The 26,703-nt window shown below is 26.9% G+C and overlaps 1 protein-coding gene across 1 annotated transcript in view; it reads left to right on the top strand.

Annotated features, from left to right (window-relative positions):
• The first annotated feature begins 4,109 nt into the window (after positions 1–4,109).
• Positions 4,110–26,703, top strand: part of LOC119688318 (guanylate cyclase 32E) — a 100,526-nt gene continuing 77,932 nt past the window's right edge. Inside the window, exon 1 of the mRNA XM_038102996.1 lies at positions 4,110–4,262. Coding sequence (XP_037958924.1) covers positions 4,110–4,262 — 153 coding nt within the window. The remainder of the gene's footprint in view (positions 4,263–26,703) is intronic.

Here is a 26,703-nt window from a genome sequence, read left to right as displayed (position 1 = left end):
ATAAGTAATATTTTGGTACCTTAGAAAAGGTAGAAAAAAGAAATCCATTATTTTCATAATAGTTGGTTTTAGTTATCTGTATCCTGGATTGTATAAGTCCGATCGGGTGGCGCTAGATGGCATTAGAAAATATGAGATTTCATACTAAAAAGAACTTTTAAGAGTTTGGTATAGGTTAACTTAGTTTTGTTTGAGCGCACGTCAAAGATGGATACTAGCGAAGAGAAAATACCCCATATATTCAAGTTCTTCTTTGATAAACGCAAAAACGCAAGCCAATCGGCTAAAAATGTGATTAGTGTTTATGGTCCTGATACTGAAATTGAAACAGTTTTAACTTTGTCGATTCCGTTCCGATAATTTCGATGTCGAAGTTGCATTACGCAAATTGTCACAGAAAGCCAAATGTCGAAAATATCGATGAGTGATGTGAGTTCTGTTTCGATTACTCAAGAGCTAAAGATTGCGCAAAAAAATCCAAAAATCGTTGTGAGAAATAGTTTTCAGAGACGTTTGTTTAAATCCACTGTTTCAATTTTTTACCAATAGGGACGAGGTCTTCTATGATTATGAGAGAGGTATAATGAAATTACCTTCAAAATGGCAACAAATTATCGAACAAAACGGTGCATATTTAACATAAATTGAATGATTCTAACTATGGAAAATTACTCTTCAATTTTATTTGAAAATAATAGATTTCTTTTTACCCCACCGACTATATTGAAGTCAATTAGCGAGTTCTTGTTAACTGCAAACTTTTGATAAACGCAATTCCGCAGTAATAACTTCTGCATAAAATTCCACTAAAACAATTGTAACTTTTGTAAAAGTAACTTTTAAAAACTTGAATCTTAATAACTGCAATTTTTTTCAGGTTTCATCCAGATTTCTTTTTACTACACCTATTACCCCTGAAGATACTGAGAAAAACAAATACAATAATATAAATTGCATAATTTACATTTAAAAGTATTTAAATATTGAAAATGCATAAAAAATGTTATTTAGCAATAAGAATTAATTAGAATGGTTAATAATTAAAAAATCACGATAGAAAAACTGCACAAAAACTTTAAGTCGATAAATAAACTCAAAGTAAGAGGTTTCTTAATTTCAATTTAATAAAAATCCAAAAAAATTGAAGAATGTAAACTATTAATAAAAAATATCGAGAATTATGGAATTGCTTGCTATAAATTTGAATACGAATCCTTATCATAATCAAATTTTGAAGGTCTAATACCCAAAGCCAAAAGTATCGACTCACAAACTGCATAAGATAAATTTTAAAATATCTAAATAGTCGAAATACAATAAATGTCATACAATCATGATAAATAAAAATGCATGATGGATGCATAACACCTTCGAAACCCAGTTGCCAGAGCTTGTCATTATTGATGTGAATGGACCAGCGTTGTCCTAATAGAACATAATTCCTCTCCTATTGTCGAAAGCTGACCGTTTCTGGACGATTGTTTTATTCAGACAGATTCCTTATAGGAGTGCAGTTCATAGTAAACGATTCCTTGCCAATTCCTCAAAATCTTTCTGACCGTCAATACTGGTTTGACCACCGTTTTAACCAACTCAGCGTGTTTAGAGTACAACTGTTTTCACTTGGCTTTGTCGTAAGTGATTACCAGTCACTTATCATCACCAGTCACCATTACCAGTCGCTTCAAAAATGGGTCGATTTTGTTGCGATTAAGCAACGATTAGCCAATAGAAATTTAGTCCAGGTTTATTTTTTTTACTTTAACTTGAGCGGTACCCATACATCGAGCTTCTGTTTGTATTCAGACTTATTCAAATAGTTCGCAACGGTTTTTGGATTTTTTTTGCGCAATCTTTAGCTCTTAACCAATCGAAATAGTACTTACATGACGGTCAGACTCGACAATTTCCATGATTTCATCGATATTTTTGACACTTGGCCTTACGTGACAAGGTGCATGGTGCATCTACATCATCGAAATTATCGGAACGAAATCGACAAAGTCAAAACTGTTTTAATATCAGTATCAGGACCATAAACACTATTTACATTTTCAGCCGATTGGTTTGCGGTTTTACTTTTATTAAAGAAGAAATTAAAGATATAGGGTATTTTCTCTTCGCTAGTATCCATCTTTGACGCGCAATCAAATAAAACTAAGTCAACCAATTACCAAACTCTTAAAAGTTTTTTTAATATGAAATCTCTATGGCTTTTGTGGCATAAATTTTGAATGAAACAAGTTTATTAATTAATTCTTAATAGACCTCTTGACATCTATACCAGAGCATCGAACCGGAATTTTTTTCCGTTCCGGTTCAAAACAAATGAAATATATTGGTTCGGTTCCAGTTTTCGTTCCGGCAAAAATATCGGTTTTTTCAGCTACTAAGTTAGCTACTTATTATTTAATTTTGTTTGCCGCCACATCTAATTTTTTTTCTAACGCCATCTAGCGTAACTTGACCGGACTTATATACAACGAATGATGCAGATAATTAAAGCCATTTGTTGGGAGATAATGAATTTCTTCAAACTTCACCTAATATCTAATCTTTGGTGTTTTAATAACACCAAATTTTATTAACACCAAAAATTTAATCATTTTGATAAGTGTTTATTTTCAAAATTTCATTAAAATTTCACTCAAATGATTCTGTTTAGAAATTAATTACAAAATGTTGTTAGTATTTTACACACTTTTTAGTTACAAGATTTAAATATTTGGATCGAAAATGTGTAGTACACAAATTAAGAAGCATTGTAAGTTGACAACTTCATTCATAGTCTCTAGTTTCACACGTGCTTCCTCTGAAGAGGTGACCACAACCACATTCACAACTTCTATTATAAGTTGCAAAAATCAAGATAACAGCAATGATGCTGTCGTTTGCTCCACAACTAAGTAAACAAACCTTTCCTCCTACGCTCGGTACTACCTAAACACCAACCGATTTAAGCTCACCAAATTCAGGAAACCCGAGAGACAAAATAAAAATCCATCGCGGCACACAAAATCCGAAACCTACAATGGCACACGATAGACCGTTTGCAAAGCCGTCAGCCACAACGAGAAAAGCAACGAGTACAGCATATAAAAGCACAGTATCTTCCTAGTTTCGTGTAGTTGCCGAAAGGATAGCAACGAGTGCACAACATGCAAGCAGCTAGAAATATCCAGCCAATTGCCATTTGCCAAGTGAACAACAAGTAACACGTAATGTTTTGTGCTCGCAACAAGTGATATAGTTTGTCATAGGACGTTGTTAATTATTATTAAATGGAAAAAATTAATATTAATTAATTAATTAATAATTAATTAAATTAATGAAATTAAATTTTATTAAGTGGTTGAACTGTTTATTCGATAAGTGGTGGAAAATTTGAAACCTAAAACAGAAACACTTAAGTACTATCAAGTTAATTAATTAAAAATTTAAAATATTAATAAAAAGATAGCTTACATTGTGACACTTTAATTGGCATAATTTAAAAAAGTAAAAACATTAAATTAAAAAATATTTAAGAAATATATTATAAGGTGGTTTTGAAGAAAACTTAATTAAAATTAAATTAAACTTTAAACGAATTTAGTAAAAATTTTGGTATTGAAAAAACTTAATTGAAATTAAATTAAACTTTAAACGAATTTAATAAAAAATTTTTAAATGTTGATATTGCTTTAATTGATATTATATATATAAATAATTGCGAGAATTTTACATAAAATAAATTTTTTGCAATTATTGAACTGAAGCATCTATTTTAAAGTATAAATAAAAATGTAAAATTATTAATTAAATTATTTAATTTAATTAAATAAATTAAATTAAAATAATTAAATTATTTAAAAAAATTTAAAAAACTGAAAAAGACCAGAAAGAAAGACAATGATATATCTTTTATTGTATTTATATAAATTATACAATATATTTAAAAATAAATTTTGAAGAAAAATAATATTATAGTGACGGAAAAAAAATAATATTTTAAAATAAAAAATATTATTCACTAAAAAACTAATATTATACTTACATTAAAATTCAAAGAGCTCTTAAAAAGACACATATTTTAAATAAGCTCTATTATTATAAATGGTCTGTCCACAATGACTTCTGCTAAGTTTTGTCAAAATTTCTTGTTAACGTGCGGTATTTGCCTGGTGTGGAGCTCAGATGCTGCACAGCGCAACAAAAATGCAACAATTCGTGGAGGCGATACTTTGCAAATCGCATTCCTTGCTGAATACTCACAAATGCGAGTAAGTCAAGTATTCAGATTATGAAATTTTTATGCATAAGAAAAAATATTTGCTGTCGATAATGTCGACAAAAGTTGAAAATTAGGAATTGCAACAAATTTTTGCTGCTGCAATCAAGATTTGCATTTTATGTTACTCATACGCTACGTGTGACAAATTGTGAATTTGTTTAAAAAGTTTTTTTTTTCTGTTTCATTCTTTACATTTTTTTTTTTATAAAATTCTTTTTAGTTATTTTTACTTGTTCATTTATTCTTTAGATTTTATAAAGAATTTAAATATGAGTTCTGAGTAAGGACGATAAGTTTATCGTCCCTTCTTAAATATGAAATAACAATTTCCAATATTTAAATAAAATAAAAAATGATTTTTCTATAATATAATTTTCAAATTTAAAGTAAATAGTAGTGGAAAAAAACTGATATTAACGCTGAACAGAGATAACATAAATTATTGTGTGAAACTTAACTGCGTTGATTCATAGAGCACGAATTGGTGTCTCTAAAGCAAGAGTGGATGTAATAGATAATAAGATCAAATTGCATATTACACTAAATTATTCAATTAAATTTCTAAAAGTATATTTTAAAGTATTTCATATTTAACACATGATTATGTTGAGGCTAGTTGAGTCAGAGCACTTGAGCACTTTTACTCTCTATTAACTGCGAGATTTCTTCAAAACCCCTCTTTGCGCCTTGACTAGATTATTGTTAATCACTTCATCAGACTAAGCAATAATTGACCTCAGATCTGCATATCTTCCCGAGGAGCCTGTTAACATTCTGAGATTCAATAACGCGGTGTTGGCAAGCCTGTCAGTTGTCGTAAATAATTTCAGTGCTCTATCCTTTATGTATTTTTTAATCGGATCAATTCTGAGATCTCTGTGAATGTCATTCGTCCTAATGTACCATAGTACCTTGAAAAGTCTTCTCAGAGTCTAGCTTAGTGCAATTTCTAGCTGGCGAATAGTAATGTTTGAGCCCTTCCTGAACTCTAGATATCGATATAGAAAGGATGATCGAATTATTTGATTATGTAGCATTAAGATTTTAATTTTTGAATAGCAGTTGGAGGTGATGAAGAATTTTGGGACAGCTAATTCTTTTCAATTGAGTATGTTTAAGCCATGTGAACCATTTGAATAGAAATTATATTTGTTTTAAGAAACCTTAAAATAGTATTAGTATGAACAGTATCAAATAATTGAAGGTCTTTGTCTATAAAATATTTCTAAACATTTTAAATTCATACATTCTAAGTGTGTATGTCTTTTCATAGCGTTTTAAAGTTACGCCTACTAAAAGACAAAAGAAAACCCAACATAGAAATACTTAGAAATCCGAAAAAAAAAATTTAATTTTAATTTAATAACAAAATTAAAAGTTGCTTATATCACCAGCATAAGCAATTAGAGCGAGCGTAAAAAAAATATTGTCAAACTTTCACTAAAAAAGGTTATGCTTTTATGCAAAATGCCTTTTTAAGTGCTTTGACTAAAATAATTGACAAAATAACTTGTGCAAACAAAGTAAGGAAGTGAAAAAATGGGACATACACAGGCTGTTATCCATTCAGACAGTAAGCGTAATATTTAAATTTTAATTTCTTTAATGGTAGATGAACCATACAACAGTTTTGGATCTAATAACTTGCTTTTGAAGAAGTTTTGGCAAGATTTCGATTTTTTGGGCTTAGCAATTCGATAACGGATTTTAGTAAATATAACTACTTTGATCAATTGTTTTCAGTATAGTTATTGGCTTTATGCCTGCCTACATAGTTTAGTTATCTAGGTATCTGATTTTAAAGTTAAAAGATTTTACATGAAACTCACTAACAACAAGTTAAAAATCCTACTCATCATTATCCGTTGTTTGTGTTAACTATATAAAAACTGCATATGGGTTATTCTTTTAAACGAGTCAGCGTTGTATAGTCAGCCAGATTTTAATAAACTTAGCAAAATTTTTGTTGTGGTTTCTTCATTACTGTTCGAACCCTACCTGCCATTACAAAACTTTTAGTTCTTTTAAAAATTTTAAGATTAATCTAAATCAAAAATAAAAAATTAAAATTTTCATTGGATATTTTAAAAATTAACGCATGGGTCTGTATTTCCTAGAAAGCAATTTTAAAAATTTTTTCTCAATATATGGGTATTTTAATTTTAAAAATGAAACTTATAACAATAAATTTTAGCCATTTTGGAGGTGATGAGGCAATAAGCCATTTAGTTTTTTTATGAAAGATATTAGTGAAGAAAATATGGGTATTCATAATATCTAATGCCAGATTATATCTGTAATTTTTGTTACTGTAATCTATATAAAAAGTTTATAACTGTTAAGTTTGAAATTTCGAGAAGTAAGCTAAGTTCATTTAAAGACTAGTAAATAAAGTTGTTCTATTAAAATATGTCAATTTACCATGTATATGTGACATTCAGATTCGCATAGTAGTCTAGTTCTTTTGTTCTTATTTTTTTTAACCAATCTTTTGAATCTTTTGTCAAAAGTTAGACCTAATTATATAGCATCTTCTCACTGTTCTATCTTTCCCTTTTCTATGAATCTCCATTTTTCGAAGTTTATATTTCGCAATAAGATCAGTACTTTCTTTAGTATTTATTATCTAATGGTATTAGTAAAAATCAAAACAGACGTCCAGGATTTCATAGGAAAATTCGCTGTATATAGATTATAGAATTAAGAGTACAAGGACAAATTCTGAGTTCTTGAAGTTCTTGTTTTGAAAAATGGTTTTGGACTTTAATAAAATATTTTATGTTTAATAAAAAACTAAATAGAATAGAAGTAGAATATTAATATTTTTCATTTTGACAATCAGTCCATATCTTGTAAACTACATTAGCACTATTAAAAATGAATTCTATTATTGTAGATATTTTTTTTAGTTTCAGCATAATTATCTTTTTCATAATCTATTTTTCATTATTAAACGCATTCATCCGTTATATTTTAAGATACAACTCATATAATAATTATTTTTTTTAAATAAATTTAATTATCTTAACTATTTCTTTTAAGTCTATTAAATTAAAAAATTAAATTAATTTACTTATTAAATTAAAAAGTATTTTCATATACTTGTATATTCAATTTATACTTAAAAACAAATATTTTTAATTATAAATTTTAATATTGATTAAGCAAGTAATTTATTTCATAAAAAGTAATTGTAGTTGAAAAGCTTTTAAATTAAATTTCAATAGTAATAGTAATATTGCCTTTCATATTTTATTTTAGCAATTTTAACTTATTACTTTACAACTTTTACTATATGTTTTATATATATATATTTTCGTTATACAATTAAGAGAGCAATATATAATTTTTAACCGGTACGATGAAAAATTTAGACACTGAAATTTATAACTGTTTTTTTAAATTAAACTCTAATTTAAATGATTAGCTTTTTTCAGAATTTTTATTAATTTTTTCGAAAATTCAATATAAAATAATTATACTATGATAGTATAGTAAGTACATAGTACGGTACTGTACTGTACTGTATGTACTTATTTAGATATTACACACATAATTTATGAATAGCGCTTTCATTTAACGTCTTTCCTTTGTACGCTCAATTTATGTGGTACCTCTATTAAGATTTTTATATAAAAGTATCTCTCTTGTTAATAAAGTTAATTATATAGCATAAGAAGTTTAACAATAACTATATAATAAACTATATAAATAATTGAAATATACATCATTTATCCTCAACGGTAACCAATGTTTTGCAGGACGTGAGTGAGTAGGCTTTGTAGTAGTAATGATGAGAGTAATGACAACTTTACCATATAAACTGATGGAATCTACCAAGTCAATAGAACTATTAGCGTATTATAAATTAAAGAGAATTTTCGAAAAGTAATAAAAAAATTCATTTTTATATTATTTTAATTAATTGAATTTTTGGCTGACCATACAACTTTGTCGAGCATTGCCAAATACCCTTCATCAGTGGTCTTAGAAATAATTCTTATATTTAATTATTCGTAAGTAATTATGGAGACTACAAGTACCAGAAATCGAACTCGAGTCCTGCCTCGTGCCGTACTCATGTTTTATAAATTTAAACAATAAATCAAAGTTTAGGCATTAAAACTTCATGGTAGCTGAGGCTAAAAATCTCTGTCGAATGTAGTAGTCGAATGTCCTACTGCAACTGCTTGAAACTTCGAATTGAGAACCCTACTACAGAATCTACATTAATTGTTTTAATATTTTTCGTTTATTCGACTCTTAATAAAACCACCACTTCAAAAATTTATATTAGTACAGCAAAAACTTTAGAGATTCTTATCAACAATCGAGTAGTCGTTATGCATCAAATGGAATATGCTCTATATGACCACAAATAAGTCAGAACAACATAATAAAAATCATTATAAAAACATTATTGCGATGGGAATTTTATTTTTTTGTTAGAAATTATTTTGCACCACTATTTTAGTAATAAGGCAAGCCATTAAAATTAAAGGAATACAAATCTTAGAGTTGATAATTTGTGTAATATCTTCGTCATTTTAAAAAATGTGCGGGCTTACTACTTCTCCAAACTAAAGGCCATTAATTAAATAGCATAGATCTATACTTCACAAAGCCACATAGTGCCGTAAGTTCTGTGCTTTAAATAATAAATTAATTTTATTTCCCAGAATTTAAATTCAATAAACAATTGTTAAAAATTGATATAATTTTAAATTAAAATAATTAATTAACATTAATTAAGTTGACTTTGGGTTTGTGTGTTTATACTCAAGTCGATGGTTCATACTTGGCAGCTAACAAGTGATGTCTAAAAATATCAAACAAATCCAGTTGATCCAAAGAAACTGGGTGTTTAAAAAATTTTGGATTTAAAAATTTTGTTTCTCCTATTCTATTTATATATTTTATATATCTTTATAAACAGAAATATATAACTTTATAATATAAGAACATGTGAAATAATCCATTGTCTTTATCTTTAATTTTAGTTTAAAGATTAAAGAATTTGAAACTTAAGTAGATAAGAAGGAAATTAGTTCAGGCATTTCTTATAAATATTGCTACTATCACAATATTAATTTTAAATAAACTCCTTTTCTTTTTCATTCAAATTAAATTTTTCATACAATTTGTACTTGCAGGAGGTAGAACTTTTTGAATATGCATCTGTTAATTTGCATAAATAAATTTAATATTAATTAAGAACTTTTTAAATGCAGTATTATTTCAGTGTGACCTGTGATGCTTGTAATTTAAGATGCGAAAATTAAAGATAAATTTATTGTTGAACTTATGAAACTTCATTTTGAGTAGATATATATATATATTATAATTCTTCTTCATCACACACAACAACAAATATTTTCACAACTAAGAGGTAAATTTAATCATTAATTAATTTACTGAGAATAATTTAAAATAAAAAAACGATATCCATTTTTAGACAGCTGAAATATTACAAATAAATCAGAATATATTTAACATACTTAACATTGTTCAAACAAACAAAAATTAATTATTTTGTATCTAAAACCACAAGCAGCTGTAATATTTCACATTTTCTGAAATCCAGATACTTTTACTTTCTTTAAATAAATAAATAAACTTATAATTTTTTTAATTGCACTTTCCCTCTTTTGAAAAAGTTAAAATTATTCATTTGCCATATTGATTACAAGGAGTAAATTATTAAATACCACTTAATATATTGACTATAAATATTCATATTATAGGAATAGAAATGTAAATACAATATATATCACAAAACATATTTATGACTTATGCACATATATGTAACTTTAGCGATACTTTTAAGTGTTTTGTGTCTGTCACGTTATTGCAAAATATCATCAACTAGATAGATGCATAAGAACTTTCCAACCAAGCTCCCCGAGATTTTGTGAAGTCATTATCGATATGTGACCTGGCGTCGTCCTGATGTGAAACACTCTTACTGCCCAAAGTAAGTCGTTTCTACACAATTGCTTCCTTCAGACGGGCCAATTGTTCAGACGGACAGTTACGAGTTAATAATTTTGCTGTAGAGGAGCAGCTCATAGTAGATGAATCACTGCCAATATGTATAAACATAATATCCAATTGTGTTCACTAATTGTATTCAAGAATCTTTCATCATCAGGTAATGTCATCAATGCATGGGCTCGTTTGTTGCAATGATTTAAACTCTGTGTTCTCTTTTTCATACACCATTTATCATTCATTTTTGTGTCTGGAACCAATATAATATATACAATGCAATTCTTTACTATTCTTGTAAGCTTGGAGCTCATCATTGAAACATACAAACATTTTTTAAGCTTTCAATAGAGATTTACTTACCATTCTTGTTACCTTAGAGCACATCCATGGAAAATAAAAACATTTTTTAAGTTTTCAAAACAGATTGATTTACTCCAATCGTATGTCATGCTATGCTTATTAATAATATAAATGGTTTTTGGGGCCATTTATATATCATGGAATATCTTATTATAAATTTAAATAACCGATACCTGTAAATTGATTATGGAAGCATATTTTTGGTTTCCACATTTAATACATCTCAAAGAGTCAATTTTGTTATCGATTGGTAACAATTATAATATTGATCCATAATGAAATACTTTCGTTTTAATAAAATATTATCGAAATACACATACAAGTAAATAATTCGATTAGTACATCGAATGATAATTATTGGAACAAAAGTATACTTAATTACAGTACTCTTCAAAATTGTTGACTATACAGAAATTAACTTCATTAATAAAAAATATTTAATTAATTCAATTATTCTACAGCAGGTTTATTATTTCGTTCTAATATAAACACAGCAAGTAAAATTGTTAATAAAAACTTTCATAGTAATAGTAACAAAACTCCAGAAAAATATGCGAACAAAAAAGTCAAGTACGGCTTTGGATCAGTTGGTTAAAGAGCGCTGACTTTGAGTTTTAAATTTGTCAGGGCACGAGTTCGATTCCTGGTGCTTGCAGTCTTAAAAATAATTATTTACGAATAATTAAATACAAGAATTATTTCCAAGATCACTGATGATGGGTATTTGGCAATAATATAAGAAAATAAAATTTTTTGTTGTTGTATTTCACTACTGTTCGAAAAAACCTCTTTATAAAAAATATTTATGTATGTGTATATATATGAAAATAAATAATTCCATTAAAATGTATTTAATGCACTAATAATGCTATGGGATAGAGAAAGGAGGGGGTATTCATTATGGATTGTGTATTGTGCACGGTAAAGAAACGCGAAAATGAAGAATTTATAAACACAAATTTCGCAATTATAATCTGCACATTTTACTTTATCCCAATCTGAGTATTTATGCATAGTGCATTTGTGCACTTTATTTCAACGTTTAAAATATTTTCTGCACAATCCCCACTTTCACATACTAATGGCAGCATGTGAAGATATTTTTCGGTTGATATTAAATGCTTTTATTTGGAATTAAAAAATATTTAAAAATATGGAATGTTTTAAAATATTTTAAATATGCATATTATGATTAAAAATACAGTTTCCGTTGATCAATTTTTATATTAAAAATATTTTTAAAATATATCGCTTATCATTTAACCCTAATATCTACAATCAGCAGATTTTTAATTCCTCTTATAGGAATTAAGAAACGTTTAAAAAATATGCCTCTATACTGTGTGCAATCTAACTTAAATAATGTGTATTTTACACAATAGAATTTTCAACTAACCTATTCATTTAAAATTGCACATTCGATTGCACAGGTTCAGTCGAGTTAATATAAAGTGAAGTCGTTTTTGTTTTTTTAGAATTTGAACTTTTATTTCAATTGTTACTTTTAGTTTCAACAAATAAAAAAATTCAATATCGACCTAGTTTACTCCAGTAGGCCACACCAATTCGAAAATCTACTACAATTCACAAAAGATTCAATAGACTACTTAGAAAGATGCAGAGTATACAAGATTAACTACAGCTCCTGCAACAAAATATACATTAGACAAACAATGAAACCTTTATCAGTAGGAATTGAAGAACCACATAAAAGCAAAAAACCTCCTTCAAAGAAGCAGAAATCCACTGAAAAAAATAAATCCTCAATTAAAACCAAATGTCGCTAGACATATAATAATCGACAATTAACATATATAAATATTAATATTTATAATAATATTAGAATATTAACATACATCAGACCACACCTCTACTCAATGGCGATAAGGGCAACGGATTAAAATGGCTTTTTAAGTACATTCTAAAAACAAACCCACCCAAAGTACCAGTTCACCGAACTGTCTGTACATAATGAAGCCTGAACAACAAAACCAGACCCATTCCGTCACTACTTTTCACCTGTCAACAACAAGAACAAAAACAACAATAACCCTGTCAATTAAAATAAAATATAAGAACTGAGAGATTTTCTTCACAAATTTTTAAGCCTATGATAATTTTTATATGATTCTTCTTTAATCATTTTTTTGCTGGTGGCATTGCTATCGATCAAGTAATAACAATAACAAGCATTAATGCAAATGCAAAAATAATGTATAATGTAAAAATAATTCTAAAAGTAATGTTATAAAGAATTTTCTGTTTTCTGTTAATATTAGTATTCAAGCAAAAATAATTTAAATTTAATTTAACAATTTAGATAATTCTTTGATCTTTTTTAAAATATTCAGTATTCAAATATTTAATAAATTAAAAAATTTTATCCTAGATACATTTATTTTCATTTAAAAAAAAAATAAATAATTAGAGACATTATTTATAAGGATACTATTGAAATTTAAAAATTAAAAATGAAGTATAATTAATTAATTAATTCAATTATTCTACAGCTGGCTTATGATATTGTTCTAATATAAACACAGCAAGTGAATTTATTAAAAAACTTTCACAGCAAAACAACAAAACTCCAGAAAAATGTGCGAACATAAAAGTTAAGTACGGCTTCGGGTCAGTTGGTTAAAGAGCGTTGACTTTAAGTTTCAAATATGGCAGGGCACCAGTTCGATTTCAAGTACTTGCAGTCTTGCAGAATTATTTACGAATAATTAAATTTAAGAATTATTTCCAAGACCACTAATGATGCGGATTTTGGCAATACTTGAAACAGCTGTATGCTCAGCCAAAAATTTAATTAAATAAAATAATATAAAATGAATTTTTGTTGTTCTGGCTCATTACTGGTCGAAACTTCTCTATTACATACCACAGTGTCTATTAAAGCAAAAATAGTTGCTTCTGTCATATTGACACTAAAATGAAATTAAAAAAAATCTTAAAAAACAAATTTAATTGAAATTAGTCTTAATAAGGTTAACATCCGTGTGGTTTGAGAAAGAATGACCTATATATAAAATTCATATAATTGGATTAAAAAAATATTTAATTTAACTGTGATTAAATTTAATTGATTTTGTATAACTTGTACATTAAGTTAAAATTTTTTTAATTAAGTAAATAAGTGAAATAAACATTTAATCCTAAAACTTTTGGGGTATTATTGCACTTGGTACTTAGTTGTCGGGCAATTTAAACTTTTTTCATTGGTTCAGTTAGTGGAAGATGTAATACTATAATAAGTATATGTAATGTATTTCTTATTTCTTATAAGCATTTGAAGTAACTGAAATAATATCGATTAGGTAAAACCGTAAACAACATCAAAGCTTTTGATTAGTAATGCAAATAAATTTCTTTTAACTATGCCCTACGGAATTTTTTGAAGTACATAGACTTCGAATGAGTACGACACTTAATTAGAGGTGGCTTGCTAATCTGTTCTATTCCTTGCAATTGTTTGGTTGTCTGAAATGAAATGACATGGTTAGTGCTAATAATAGTTAACTAACTAAGGAAAATTTTATACTCTTGTACCCGTCAAAGTTTGTAGTATAAACTTAAGCAAACATTTGTCTTGTCGGTCCTTTACATAAATTAACAAGGAACGTTTTACTAGAATGCTAGTAGCGTTCAAGGAATGAAATGGGCAACACAAAAATAATATTTTTCATTTGACATTTCGATAAATAAATGAAAGAAGAAAGCTACAAATATTTAGCAGAAACTTTTAAATAACAGACATTGGCTTTCTTAAGTGGTATTCACTTAAGAAATTTGCTTCATTAAACTTGGATCCAAAATTAAATTTCAAATTTAAATTCATATAATTTTGCTTGTACTGTCAAAGTCAAAGAACTACTGCTGTCATATAATTGGTTTTTTTTTTGTCAAGATATGAAAGCATAAATTTTTTATCAAAAACATGTTTGAAAAATAAAATTGAGTTTTTGCAAATTAAAATTTGCAAATGTTGCAGAGTGAAATTAGTTAATTTCCTCAAAGCTCTCAAATAAATAACATAGCAATTTTACTTTTAATAATTCATCAACCCGTAGAAGGTAGTTCAGACTCAAGAAGTAACCAAATGAAAAATAATTAGGTTTCTCAATTTAAAGTCGTTTTTGCAAACATTTAAACCCATTTCATCACTTCAGTAGTTCAAGATTTTTTATTTTTATGACTAGAAAAATGTATTTCATTTGTGGTATATATATTCACAGCGCACTCTCACGATTAAAATTAAACACCATGTCCAGTGAAACATTCGAATGCTTGGCTAAAAATTCTAGTTCAGTTAATTTAGAGATAGTTAAGGCCAAAATTAATGAATGATTGGAAAAAATGACTGTTGAATTTTACATAAGTAATGAAATATAAAAAACTTTCTGCTTCTTTATATTGTATGGCTTAATCTTCACACGCACTTCAGAATGTATTTCTGTTCCTCAAATTACATCTGCTATATTTACCACTAAGTATTCATGGGGCTTAGTACTAGTTCGTCTACTATTTAATATCTTTATAACTGATATCACATCTTTATTCAGTGTTAAAGAAATTTTTATTAGTGATGATTGCCTTCTTTACATGAGGGTTTCCAATCGCGGGCTTGCGACACCTCAACTGAGATAAAATCTAATATCATCGGATCCAGGTGCCAGCAATTTCCATTATCCTGGAGTCTGATTTGACTCTATAGGGGAGCCTCATAGTGAAGAATGTAGTGAACACCTAAATCAACGTAGAAATATGGTAGTGTTTACATTTATATTTTCATTAAATGTGGTCTTGCATTTTTAACCAGATATTGTCACCCAAGGAACAACAGAGGTTTAAATGGAGTTCGTGCCTCAATAAGAAGAAAGTTATATCCAAACATATAACTTATTTTGTTGCCAACGGAGTTCTTTCTAATAAGATGTTTATTAACATTTTTTTATTTAATCGAAATTTATTTTCGAAATATAGTCGTTGCGGTTATTAAAGTGATACTTTGTACAAGTTTAATTTGAAATCAAGAGATTAAAATGGGATTTACAAACCCCTTAACATTACTTGACATTGAGAATTTGAAACGATACGTTCAAGCAGGTAAATAAAGCCAAAATAGCAATCAATATAAATCAAACTGAAAAGAGATTACGTTTCAGTAACATGAAATCCTCAACAGAGGTAAAGATTATGTACCAATTAGTAGGGCTTTCAACCAGAAAGAGTTAAACAAAGTCAATTCAAAGTTGAAAGCCACTGATGACATTCATTCGTATTCATTTGCATTTCATATTTCATCAAGTTTTCTACAACGTGCTCAAAAGCCACAAAGTTCACAAAAAAGGAACAAAAGTTCATAAATTAATACGAATTTCTAGACGATGAATGGTTTAATATTAACGGTATTATGCATTGTGTTTAGTTCGTTCTTAAAGTTCACAAAATTAAATTTAATATTTAAAAAAAAAAAACTATTAATTTCAATAAAAATATTTAATTATATTAATAATATATACACAAATTCTTTTCCTTCAAATTGCATTTACCTGGAGAGATGATTTTTTCATTGAAGAAATTAATGGAGGTATCTACTTTTAAATATAAAAGTAATAGAGAATATAAAAGTCCCTTGTGTGAAGTAAAAAGTTTTTCTAATATAAAATACATAATATCTTATTACTAGCATTTATGCTACTAAGTGATTAGGTACATATTTTATATCATTCATACATAGTTATTATAACTATATTCTAATTATTAGATTAATACAGTTAAATGGATATAGTCAATGTTTTTCAATATAGACCAATTGATATTCAAATACTTAATAATGAAAAATTCAACAAAACCAAAAGGGAAGGTAAAAAAAAAATCATATAAAGAATACCCAAAAGATGTCAATTAAATTATAAATATAAGGAATTTAACTGGCTTCTAAATCGCAACTCTAAACTCAGTCTCGATAACAAATTGTTAATTTACAAATCAATATCAAAGCCAATTTAGACCTGAATTGTGGTATAGAACAGTGGTGTTCAGCGTGTAACGCAAATATAGAAAAAATCCAGAGAGTATAAAATAAAATTATTCGACAAAAACCAAATAAATCTACACAAAGATCTAACTCTACCAACAGCTGAAAAAGTTATTCGCCAATATATATCTAAATTTCGAAAGAGGCTCAAGTCGCATCCAAGTCCTCGATGCTTATCTTCTGTAATTGCAATAAATCGCATTAAAAGAAAATCATTGATGAAGATGAATACCTTAGCTTAATAGCATACATGTTAGTTTTTCAAGACTTGCAAAATTATTCTCAATTTTTATCTAGAAAGATTCAATAAATAAACTAATGAAAGAATAAAAATAAAAAAATATGAAGAATACTTTAATAGAGAAAAATTTTATATATTTTGTTGAAATTCTATTTGATGTCAGAGTAGATTTGTCGAAGTGGCACTTTTAAGAACTTGAATGACATTTCAATGTTTTGTATACAAATTAAGTAATAAATAAATAATAATAAAATTAAAAAATAAATTTTAAATAAATAATTAAATTAAATAATAAAATATTTTGTGTGCAAATAAAAGTAATATGTTTTGAATTTTTTCTCTTGATAAATTGATTGTGTCATGAGATATATGGAATGTTGTGCCATATTGTTGATACCACTTATCGTCTATCACTTAACAAATCATCTATTTAATAATCATCGAAAGTGACTTCTTATTTTGGTTTACGTTGAGGGTATAAACCTCTTAACCATAAATCACACCAAACTGCTAATTTTATTAGTTATACTCATGTCTTATAAACGGTATATGGATTTCCTACTCTTCAAATAGATGAATATTAATTTCAATGAATTCAAATAACATAATATGATAAATTATTGTTTATTTTATTGTTTTTTTATCTGTTACACTTATAATAATAGAAGTAGTAGTAGTATTAGCTTTATTTTCCTTCATTTTAAATATGTTGTGCTACATAGAAACTTATAACAATTACCATATATAATATATATAAAGCTTACAGGTATGGCATTTTTGCCATTTGCCGGAAAATAATAATAATAATATATATAATAATAATATAATAATATATTATGTTTATAAAATAAACATATTTAAGCAGAGAAATTATAAATTTATTGTAAATAAATATATTTATTTAAATATAATAGATTTTGATAATATAATTAATTATTTTTAAATAAATTTTCTATACTCTGTGCAATTGTATATCTTTTCATAGTGATATGTCAAAGCAAATTAAAGATAGTTATCAATCTTAGTACGAATCTAAATAATTTAATCAACTTGTAAGACAACAAATTTTATTAGTTATGTGCATTAATATAGCTGTGGTTTATTCTTTAGTTCTAAACATATTAAAGCAAGTGCAATTGTTGTTTACAACAATTAACAACAAAAACTGGCAAAACTTGCGTCTATGAGTCTATAGTTCAAATTTAATGAAGTTCAATTCCTATCCTATTTCCTATTTTTGCTTAAAGCTCAAAATATTATATAGTTATAGTAGAATTAAACCATTAGATGCTTCCAATGACAAATAGTGATTGAGATTTGTCACTATCTGAAATAACTGTATGGTCGCATAAGTTCTCACTTAATTAAACATTTAATTGTTGGATTTGATAATACCAGAATTCTTGCCATGGCATATAAAAATATATAATTAGTTTTTGATTTAAATAATGCTTTTCATTTAAAAGCTATTTCATTCTTAGTGACAGCACATTATTAAAAACTAATTTAATTATTTTTTGTGCTTCAATTTGTACATATATTGTATGGTACACAGTGGGATAAACAGGAAAATATGATATAATCGTATTAAATTAAAACTGTATTTATTTGAATAAAAATTAGAAATATATAATATTTAATTTAATACATTTAATAACTAATCCTAGTTGTTTAATCCGATCATGAAGTTTTTTAGGACATTAGATGGCTTATTTTGATTCATAAGTTAAAGGGGCAACAAATCTGTGCCGTAGATAGATTAGTCTGCTACAGTTCAGTTTTGGGAATTTACAGAGTATTTATTCAAATGATCCAAAATGAATTTTACAAAACTTAAAAAATACAATTAAAAGGATTTTTATTAAAACAACAAAACAAAAAAAAATTATTACAACTTTTTTAACAAGTCTAGTTTAGTTTTTTAAGTTTTTAAGTTTAGTTTTTGCAAAGATTTTTTTCTTCTTCATATGGTACGATTGCTTTGCGATTCCCTCCTTCAAACCAATAGTTATGGCATGTAGCAATCGCTATTAATGGTCTGGTCTTTTTCAAGGTCTGGTCTGGTCTTTTTCCATCCCAAAATACATACGCCATAACCTTGTCAGGATTTGGTTCGCCGGCTTCTGTCCGCTCAACTGACTGCTGATTCAGTTCTGCAGTAAAGTAGTGGATCCAATTATCATCCATTGTTATATACCGCTACAAACAGTCTTTTTTATACTGCTTCAGCAGCTTCAGCTTTGAGTTAAAAATTACAATAATTTTATTTGAATGCAATAGTAGCCTTTTCTTGCGAAACAGGAAAATATCATTGAGTTGTATTGGTTTAGGTTGAAGTGACGGCTTTGAGTACCAAAGCCTACATAAGCTGAAAAAATTGCTTCTAATTTGACTGGCACGAGTTATAAGAGCCCGGCACTTGCAGTCTGAAAAAATTATATATGGTCGATAAACTAGTCAAGATATTCAAATATTTCCTAAGACCACTGATGATGAGTTCATTGCAATACTTAAAACTACTTTGTATGGTCAGACAAATTTTAATAAATTAAGTAAAATTTTTGTTGTTGTTTTTTCATTTCTATTCGAAGCATTTTAAAATTTTGAATTTTGCGGATCTTAAAATGAAACTGATGCTTTAAAATGAATTCATTAAATGAAAAAAACTTTTGCAGCATTTAGCTCTAATTATTTATTAAAACTAAGAACTTTAACATAAAGCTCTATATATAAGAAAGTTTCTTTGGCTTTTACATAGCTCTGTCCCACTGTGTGACAACTGTTCCAAAGTTACGAATAAGAAAAATATAGTTGTATATTATGACGACTGTTGTGATACACTTTAATAATAACAAAATTCAGTTAAAAATGTTTTTTTTAAATTATGAATTTGAAATTTTGTTTCGCATAAAGTTTAATATATAATTATGAGTAAAAAAGCAACTTTTACATTCAAAATGAACCTTGACATTTTTACAAAATTTATTTTGATGAATTTTAATTACCGTCATTTAAAGTAAAAGGAAACATTAAATAATTTACTTTATTTAATATTGTTTTTTTATCGTCACCTTTAACTTCCTACAAAACAACCATAACTTCCCTCCGGGAAAGGACGGCTTTTTTATTGCTTCTTTTGGTTCACATAAACAAAAACTTTTCAGACAGGATATAAATTTGTTGCTTGCTCGATAGAAACCCTTTGTTTACCGAAGATAATTAGAAAAATAATTAGTAAGCAAATTAACTTTGATTAACACCGATAAGCTACTATTACTTACTCAGGACAAGACATTTTAGTGAACTTTTTTGATGGTTTTGCGTTCCTGAAATGATAGAAAATTCACAAAATAGAACTGTTTCCTTTGTTAGCCGTCATTTAGTATTGTATTGCTTATTGTTTTCTAATTAAAAGGAAATATTAATTTTTTTTGTTCGGATATTAAGTATATTAATTAATTAAAATTTTATTCCACTACTGTTACACTAAAAACGTCGAAAGCAAAGTTTGGATCACGATACAGTATATTTTATGTATACTCTTATGTATTTCGAATTTATGTTAGGAAACATAGTTCAGTAGTAAATACAAGGGACCTTATTTGAAATATTGAAAAAAAAGAGGACTGTACCAATTAAGTATGACCACTAAGTAATAAATATTCCATTCATTATTATATAAGCAAGAAGCTATTCGTGTAAAGTCACTCAAGGATATCTGCTCAGTCAGATTTTGTTTTCCCTATACTTAAATGATCTACATGACTCTTTTAAAGGTGAAGTACCTATCTGATGATGTGCTTTTGGGATCATAAAGGATTAATAATATTCCGAGTTATGTTTTGTCAAATTCGGTCAAAAAAATACTTTTTAAAATGTTATATAAGGGCTTCCACTAACATGTTGTCGCACTAATAGTTTACTATTTAATAGTGCATGACCCTGGGAACGCAATGGAATGAAGAAGATTCAACAGTGCTCTATTGATACTCGGCGGTCAGTTTTGGAGAAAAATTCTCCAAAAAAAAGCTTGAACAAGTTTTGTTCGAACTGTTTCTTGACTGCTGTTTAGTATCAGAGTCATGTACTTAGATCTAATATACGTCACTTGTCAAAATCTTATACATATGTCATAATCTTATATACAATTGACATGTTGATTTTTGAACTTTTGTCAAGTTATAAGAAATCCAATACATGTCTATAATGAATAAATGTTTATATTTCTAGGAAAACAACTGATTTTAGATAATCCTCGAATAGTTTGGTTTGTGATCAAACTTATTAGATTGGTTTTGTACTGTTGTGAGAGCAGGGACTTTATTGCCATAACTGAGAGAAGGCTTTTCAAAGCATATGTGTTTTAACAATCTACAATAAAAACGGGAAATCATAATATAAACTTTTAAGAACTAATTTTATTTTTTTACTGAGATTTTTAAGTTACTACAAATAAGACAAGTCGCGTACAAATGATAACATATTCTCTCTATACAATATTTAATAATGGTTTTAAAAAAATTTTTTTTTATATTGTGCAATATAGACAATAGAATAAAGTGGATGACATAGATATAATTCTCTGGGAGAGTCGAAATATAGAATATTTTAAAAAATATTAAACAAACGTTTGAATTATTAAACAAAAAGTGATCTATAGCTGGATAAAGAAATATATATATAAAAACCATTATAAAAAAACAGGTCGATATTCCAAACTTTGAAAATATTAAACTTTAAAAATATTAAATTTTAAAACGAAACTTTCAGCTAACGCCTAATAATATAGTAATAATAATAATGGGTTCTAAAGATTGCTAATGCTTCTAATATTAACTGTTCATATTTTATACTTTATTTTAGTAGGAAAAAAAGGTATAAAAATATTTTAATAAAAATAAAAATATATATAAAAATTACAAAAATATTACACTTATTAATTTGTGTTAAAATTTTTAATCATATTTTAATTTCTGAAAAATATATTTATATTACAAAAATTTCGATTTACTTTGTAGACCAACTGCAGTGTACATTTACAGTACAGTAAATATTTTTTAAAGAGATTTCGAAAAGTAGTGAACTACAACAATAAAAAAAAATCTTTTATATTATTTTTATATAATTGAATTTTTGGCTAACCATAAAGCTGTTTCAATATTTTTGTATAAAAATTAAAATATAATTAAAAATATTTAACTCAAATTAATAAGTGTAATTATTTATAATTTTATGTGTTAAATTAACGGCCAAAGCCTGCGAAAATTCAAAAAACGTATTGTAAATTGGTCATAATAACGATTAATTAACAAAAATATTTTAAAATTAAATTTTTTAAATATTTAAATGTTCATAAAAATAGACAAATAATTTATTACAAAAAAATTAAAAATATTAATACACACTTCCTACTGGTATATTAATTAAATTTTAAAAAAACAAATGTTGACTAATTAGTAAACTAATAAAGTCCATAGTTAAAATAATTTATTTTATTATTTTTAATGAACTCAATATTTAATTTTAAACGATTTTGTAGCAGAAATATAATAAAGAAATTAAAATTAGTTCCGTCTTTGAATATTTCATCTGTACATATGAATTTGTAAATATAATTTTGTACATATATTTAAATACTTTCCTACTGAATTTATTAAATCACTTGCTAAATGCCATTTAACGATAATACAAACACTAAATAGAAAATGAATTTATTAAATGCTCATTCACTTTCAATATTATTAAATACATACATATATATACAGGGTGTTGCCGAATTAGTTGGCATAAATGCGGTAAATAGTATTTTAGTCCAAGAATGTCTAAATCCAGTTGGTCAGGGATCTACACCAAAAAACAATCCAGTTCAAAAACCTTTAATATCTTAATAGTGACTAATTCACTAATTAATTAATTTAGTTTTTCTATAATATAAATTGATTTAAATTTATTCATTAGTACTCATATGCACTTGGAAATTTGTGTATTGTTGTTGACAAAGCAGTATGGTGCTTGGTGAAATGAAAATTTTAATAAGACCATAAGATATACCATAGGTGTTAATGTTATTAAAACTAGTGTCGTGAATTCGTCCAACAGACTGCTGTCAAAAGGCGCTGTCCAAAGAATCCTATTGTACCAAATTCACTTTTAATTACACAAATCCCTTTACAGCTTTGTCAAAAAAATCCAGAAATAAATCTGGAGAATAACTCTTTATCTTCACTGATGACAGAAATTGCACATGAAACAAGTTTCTTCAGTACGTTGTTAAAGCTGGATAATCACAAAGAATATACATAGTTGTTTCCTCATCTTGGAGACATAATCTGCATTTCGAATTAGCAGATAATGAAAGTTTGTGTAGGTGATATTTTAGGCCATTATGGCCCGTAATGAAATCCGCTAACAGCCTTAAATTACTTTTTGAGAATTTAAGAATATTTTTGCTGGAGTACGGTTTGATCAGTGATTTGTTTTAAGTGGTCTGACTTTAGGGAAAATCTTCAAGACATAGGTAGACGCAATAAAAAAGAAATATTTTTTTGCAAAAATTTTGTGTAGATAATATAGAAATATAGATAATATAGAAAATATAATATAATATAATATAGAAAAATAATTGAAAATATGCTACAAAAAAAAAAAAATGTTGAACCATTATAATTTTGGAACCTATAAAAGTGTAAAGTATAATAAAAGTATAAAAGTGGATTGATTTGGAATAAGATAGATTAAGAAATGCTTAAAGGTTTAGACATTCAAATACATTTCTAATAGTTTAGATTAGATATTGATAGATATTTTAAACACTCTGTATCTTAGTAAATATTGAAAATACATTCGCCTTTCTATGGAATTTTTTTCTATTTCATAGCCAAAGGAAATGTTTCTTGCATTTAAGTCGATTAAGCCAAATACGCCCTGTATATATGTCTAATTATATATTCAGTTGTTTATACATCTATATAGAAATGTACTCACATAGAGCAAAACACAGAGTAAAACAAATACAAAAAGTTAATGTTTATTTCAAATTTGCATATGAAAATAAAAAACAAATTTCCTGGAATGAGTGTTTATTCATTGAGAACTGCATACTTTAAGCTCCGGGCCGTGTGAACTGATTGGATGCATGAATTTCATTAATTAGACCTAACGATTCTCGCAAAATTGGTAAAAAAAGCACAGGACTCAATGATTTAAGGCATTTAATTAGCAATTCTAATGGAGAAAGAAATTAGAATTTTTTTTGAACTAAACACGACGAAAACAAAATTGATGACGACAAATTGGGATGACAGCGGTGATGTCCGTGTTTATGGTGATGAATTAATAAAGAAACTTTTTGATGTGATGTGGGGGCACATAAAATTGACTAACGTATAGGACTGCGATGAAGAGAAAAGCACGCCACAGGCCCACACTTATTTATGGCCACATACATATAATGGGAATGGATGCGCTGTGTGGGATATCCTTTAATTGCTCTTTCAGTGTGTGCACTGGAATATGCACGGAAACTAAAAATAAATATTTATTTTTTAACCAAAGAATACGAAAAAGTTTAAGTTTTTTTTTTTACTTATTTATTACAATTTGATATCAATCATTATCATCTGTGTTATTACATTATAACAGGTGTTCGTTTACTTAAGTGTGTACATACATACATACATACATACTAAAGAATGTGTCTTCAGTAGAAAGATACAAATTTCCTCACATGTATATTTTTATAGAAGAAAATAACAAAAAATATATTACTATATGAAATTCAATACATTTTATAGGAAAATTTTGTGGTTATTTTAGTTTTAAAAATTCACACATAAAATATGTAAATATATACTTTGTGAAATACACAACAATAAGAAGTAAAAGAAAACTTAATATTAAATTTGTGTATTTTATCAATTTCTAAACTTTTTTTTGAGCTTTACGATAATTTCTGGCAATTTCATAGAAATAAATTTATCTCAAGTTTTGTTCCCTATTTGATTAGAACTGTCATTACAGGATTTTCTATATTAAGAGAAACAATCATTGGAATGGGATGTATTTAAAAAGTTGTAAGAGAAACACTCAGGTTTGGTGGTTCAAATAATTAAAACTTTTTCAAAACTTAATCCAAACGTTGAAAAATTTAACTTCTTGCAAAGGAAAATTATATGACATTCAAAATTTTCTTATGGTAACATGCCTTAGAAGATGGGTGTTAGAGGGTATTAGAAGTTTTAAATGAATTTTGGTTAAAGCGCTCATTGTAGCATATATACATGAAACAATTTTAATCTGCTTTTCTAGGAAGAAATAGAATATATATACACGTATATATACACGTCTTTTAAATTTAAATTGAAAGTTTGTATATTAACTAGTATTGATTTAATTTAATCGATTAATTTAAAACATTAATGTTTTGTGATAGACAATTAATTAACTATTAATAAATTAAAACTATAATAGTCACTTTCGTCTGGAAAATTTGACGTTAAATTACAACTTATTCACAAAAATATGGTTCTCGCCAATAAATATTGGTTCTCGCCCGTGCGACTAGTGGAGTAACATTAGCATGACTTTCTCAGCATTACGTTCCTAGATTAGGTTCTATACATAAGAAAGAACAAATCATGCAACAAATAATGCCTCTACGAATAGAATAGTATTGAAATTTAACAATTAAAAATAAAAATATAATTAATTAATTAATTCAATTATTCTACAGCTGGTTTATGATTTCGTTCTAATATAAATACAGCAAGTAAAATTGTTAATAAAAACTTTCATAGCAAAAGTAACAAAACTCCAGAAAAATATGCGAACAAAAAAGTCAAGTACGGCTTTGGATCAGTTGGTTAAGGTGCGCTGATTCTGAGCTTCACATTTGGCAGGACCCGAGTTCGATTCCTGGTACTTGCAGTCTCAAAAATAATTATTTACGAATAATTAAATACAAGAATTATTTCCAAGACCACTGATGACGGGTATTTGGCAATACTCGAAACAGCTGTATGGTCAGCCAAAAATTCAATTAATTAAAATAATTTAAAAAAATAAATTTTTGTTGTTGTTTCACTTCTGTTCGAAAACCTCTTTATTAATAAATTATTAAAATTATTAACTATTATTATAGTTAATAAACTATAGAAATTCCATTAAATTAATAGACTAGAATGTGTTTGAAAAATTTTATTATTCACTTATTTTCCAGTTTTGCTTAAAGTCATGTCTGAAAAACTTCCCTGCAAAGCTTTAATAGCTTCATGTTGTCCTCTTAAATACTGAATATTGTTTACATGCACTATAGAGCGTTCAGAAGGTTATTGAAGGTTCTGTTGTTGTTTATTATTTTAATAACAAATCTTATTATTATTTATTTTATTTTTATTTATTTTATTTGCAATAAGATTGCGTAGCCATAACATATAAATAAATATTTAAAAATTTTAATAAGAGAACTATGTTTTACTACAAAATATTGTAATGTTAAAAACAAATGCATTTCAATTTTTAATAACATTTTTCATAGGCCGACTTTAAGTGTATGTGAAAATGGGGGAAACCAAGCGTCCCACGAAGATTATTAGAATTTAAAAAAGATATAGGCTAATGCAAATCGAAACCGAATTAAGTTAGAGGATTCTGTGTCATTATGCGCAATGACAAAGAGATGGGTAGGTGACTTCAAACACGGCTTTAACAGCTCATTCATTGAAGAATGTCCTGAAGGACTAAAAATTTCAAACACTGTCGAAAATATGCTAAAAGTAATATAATAATATTAGATTA

This window comes from Teleopsis dalmanni, chromosome X, assembly GCF_002237135.1.
Source record: "Teleopsis dalmanni isolate 2A chromosome X, ASM223713v2, whole genome shotgun sequence".
NCBI lineage: Eukaryota > Metazoa > Arthropoda > Insecta > Diptera > Diopsidae > Teleopsis > Teleopsis dalmanni.
The sequence above is the reverse complement of the archived record's forward strand: the minus strand, read 5'-3'. Positions and strand labels throughout refer to the sequence as shown.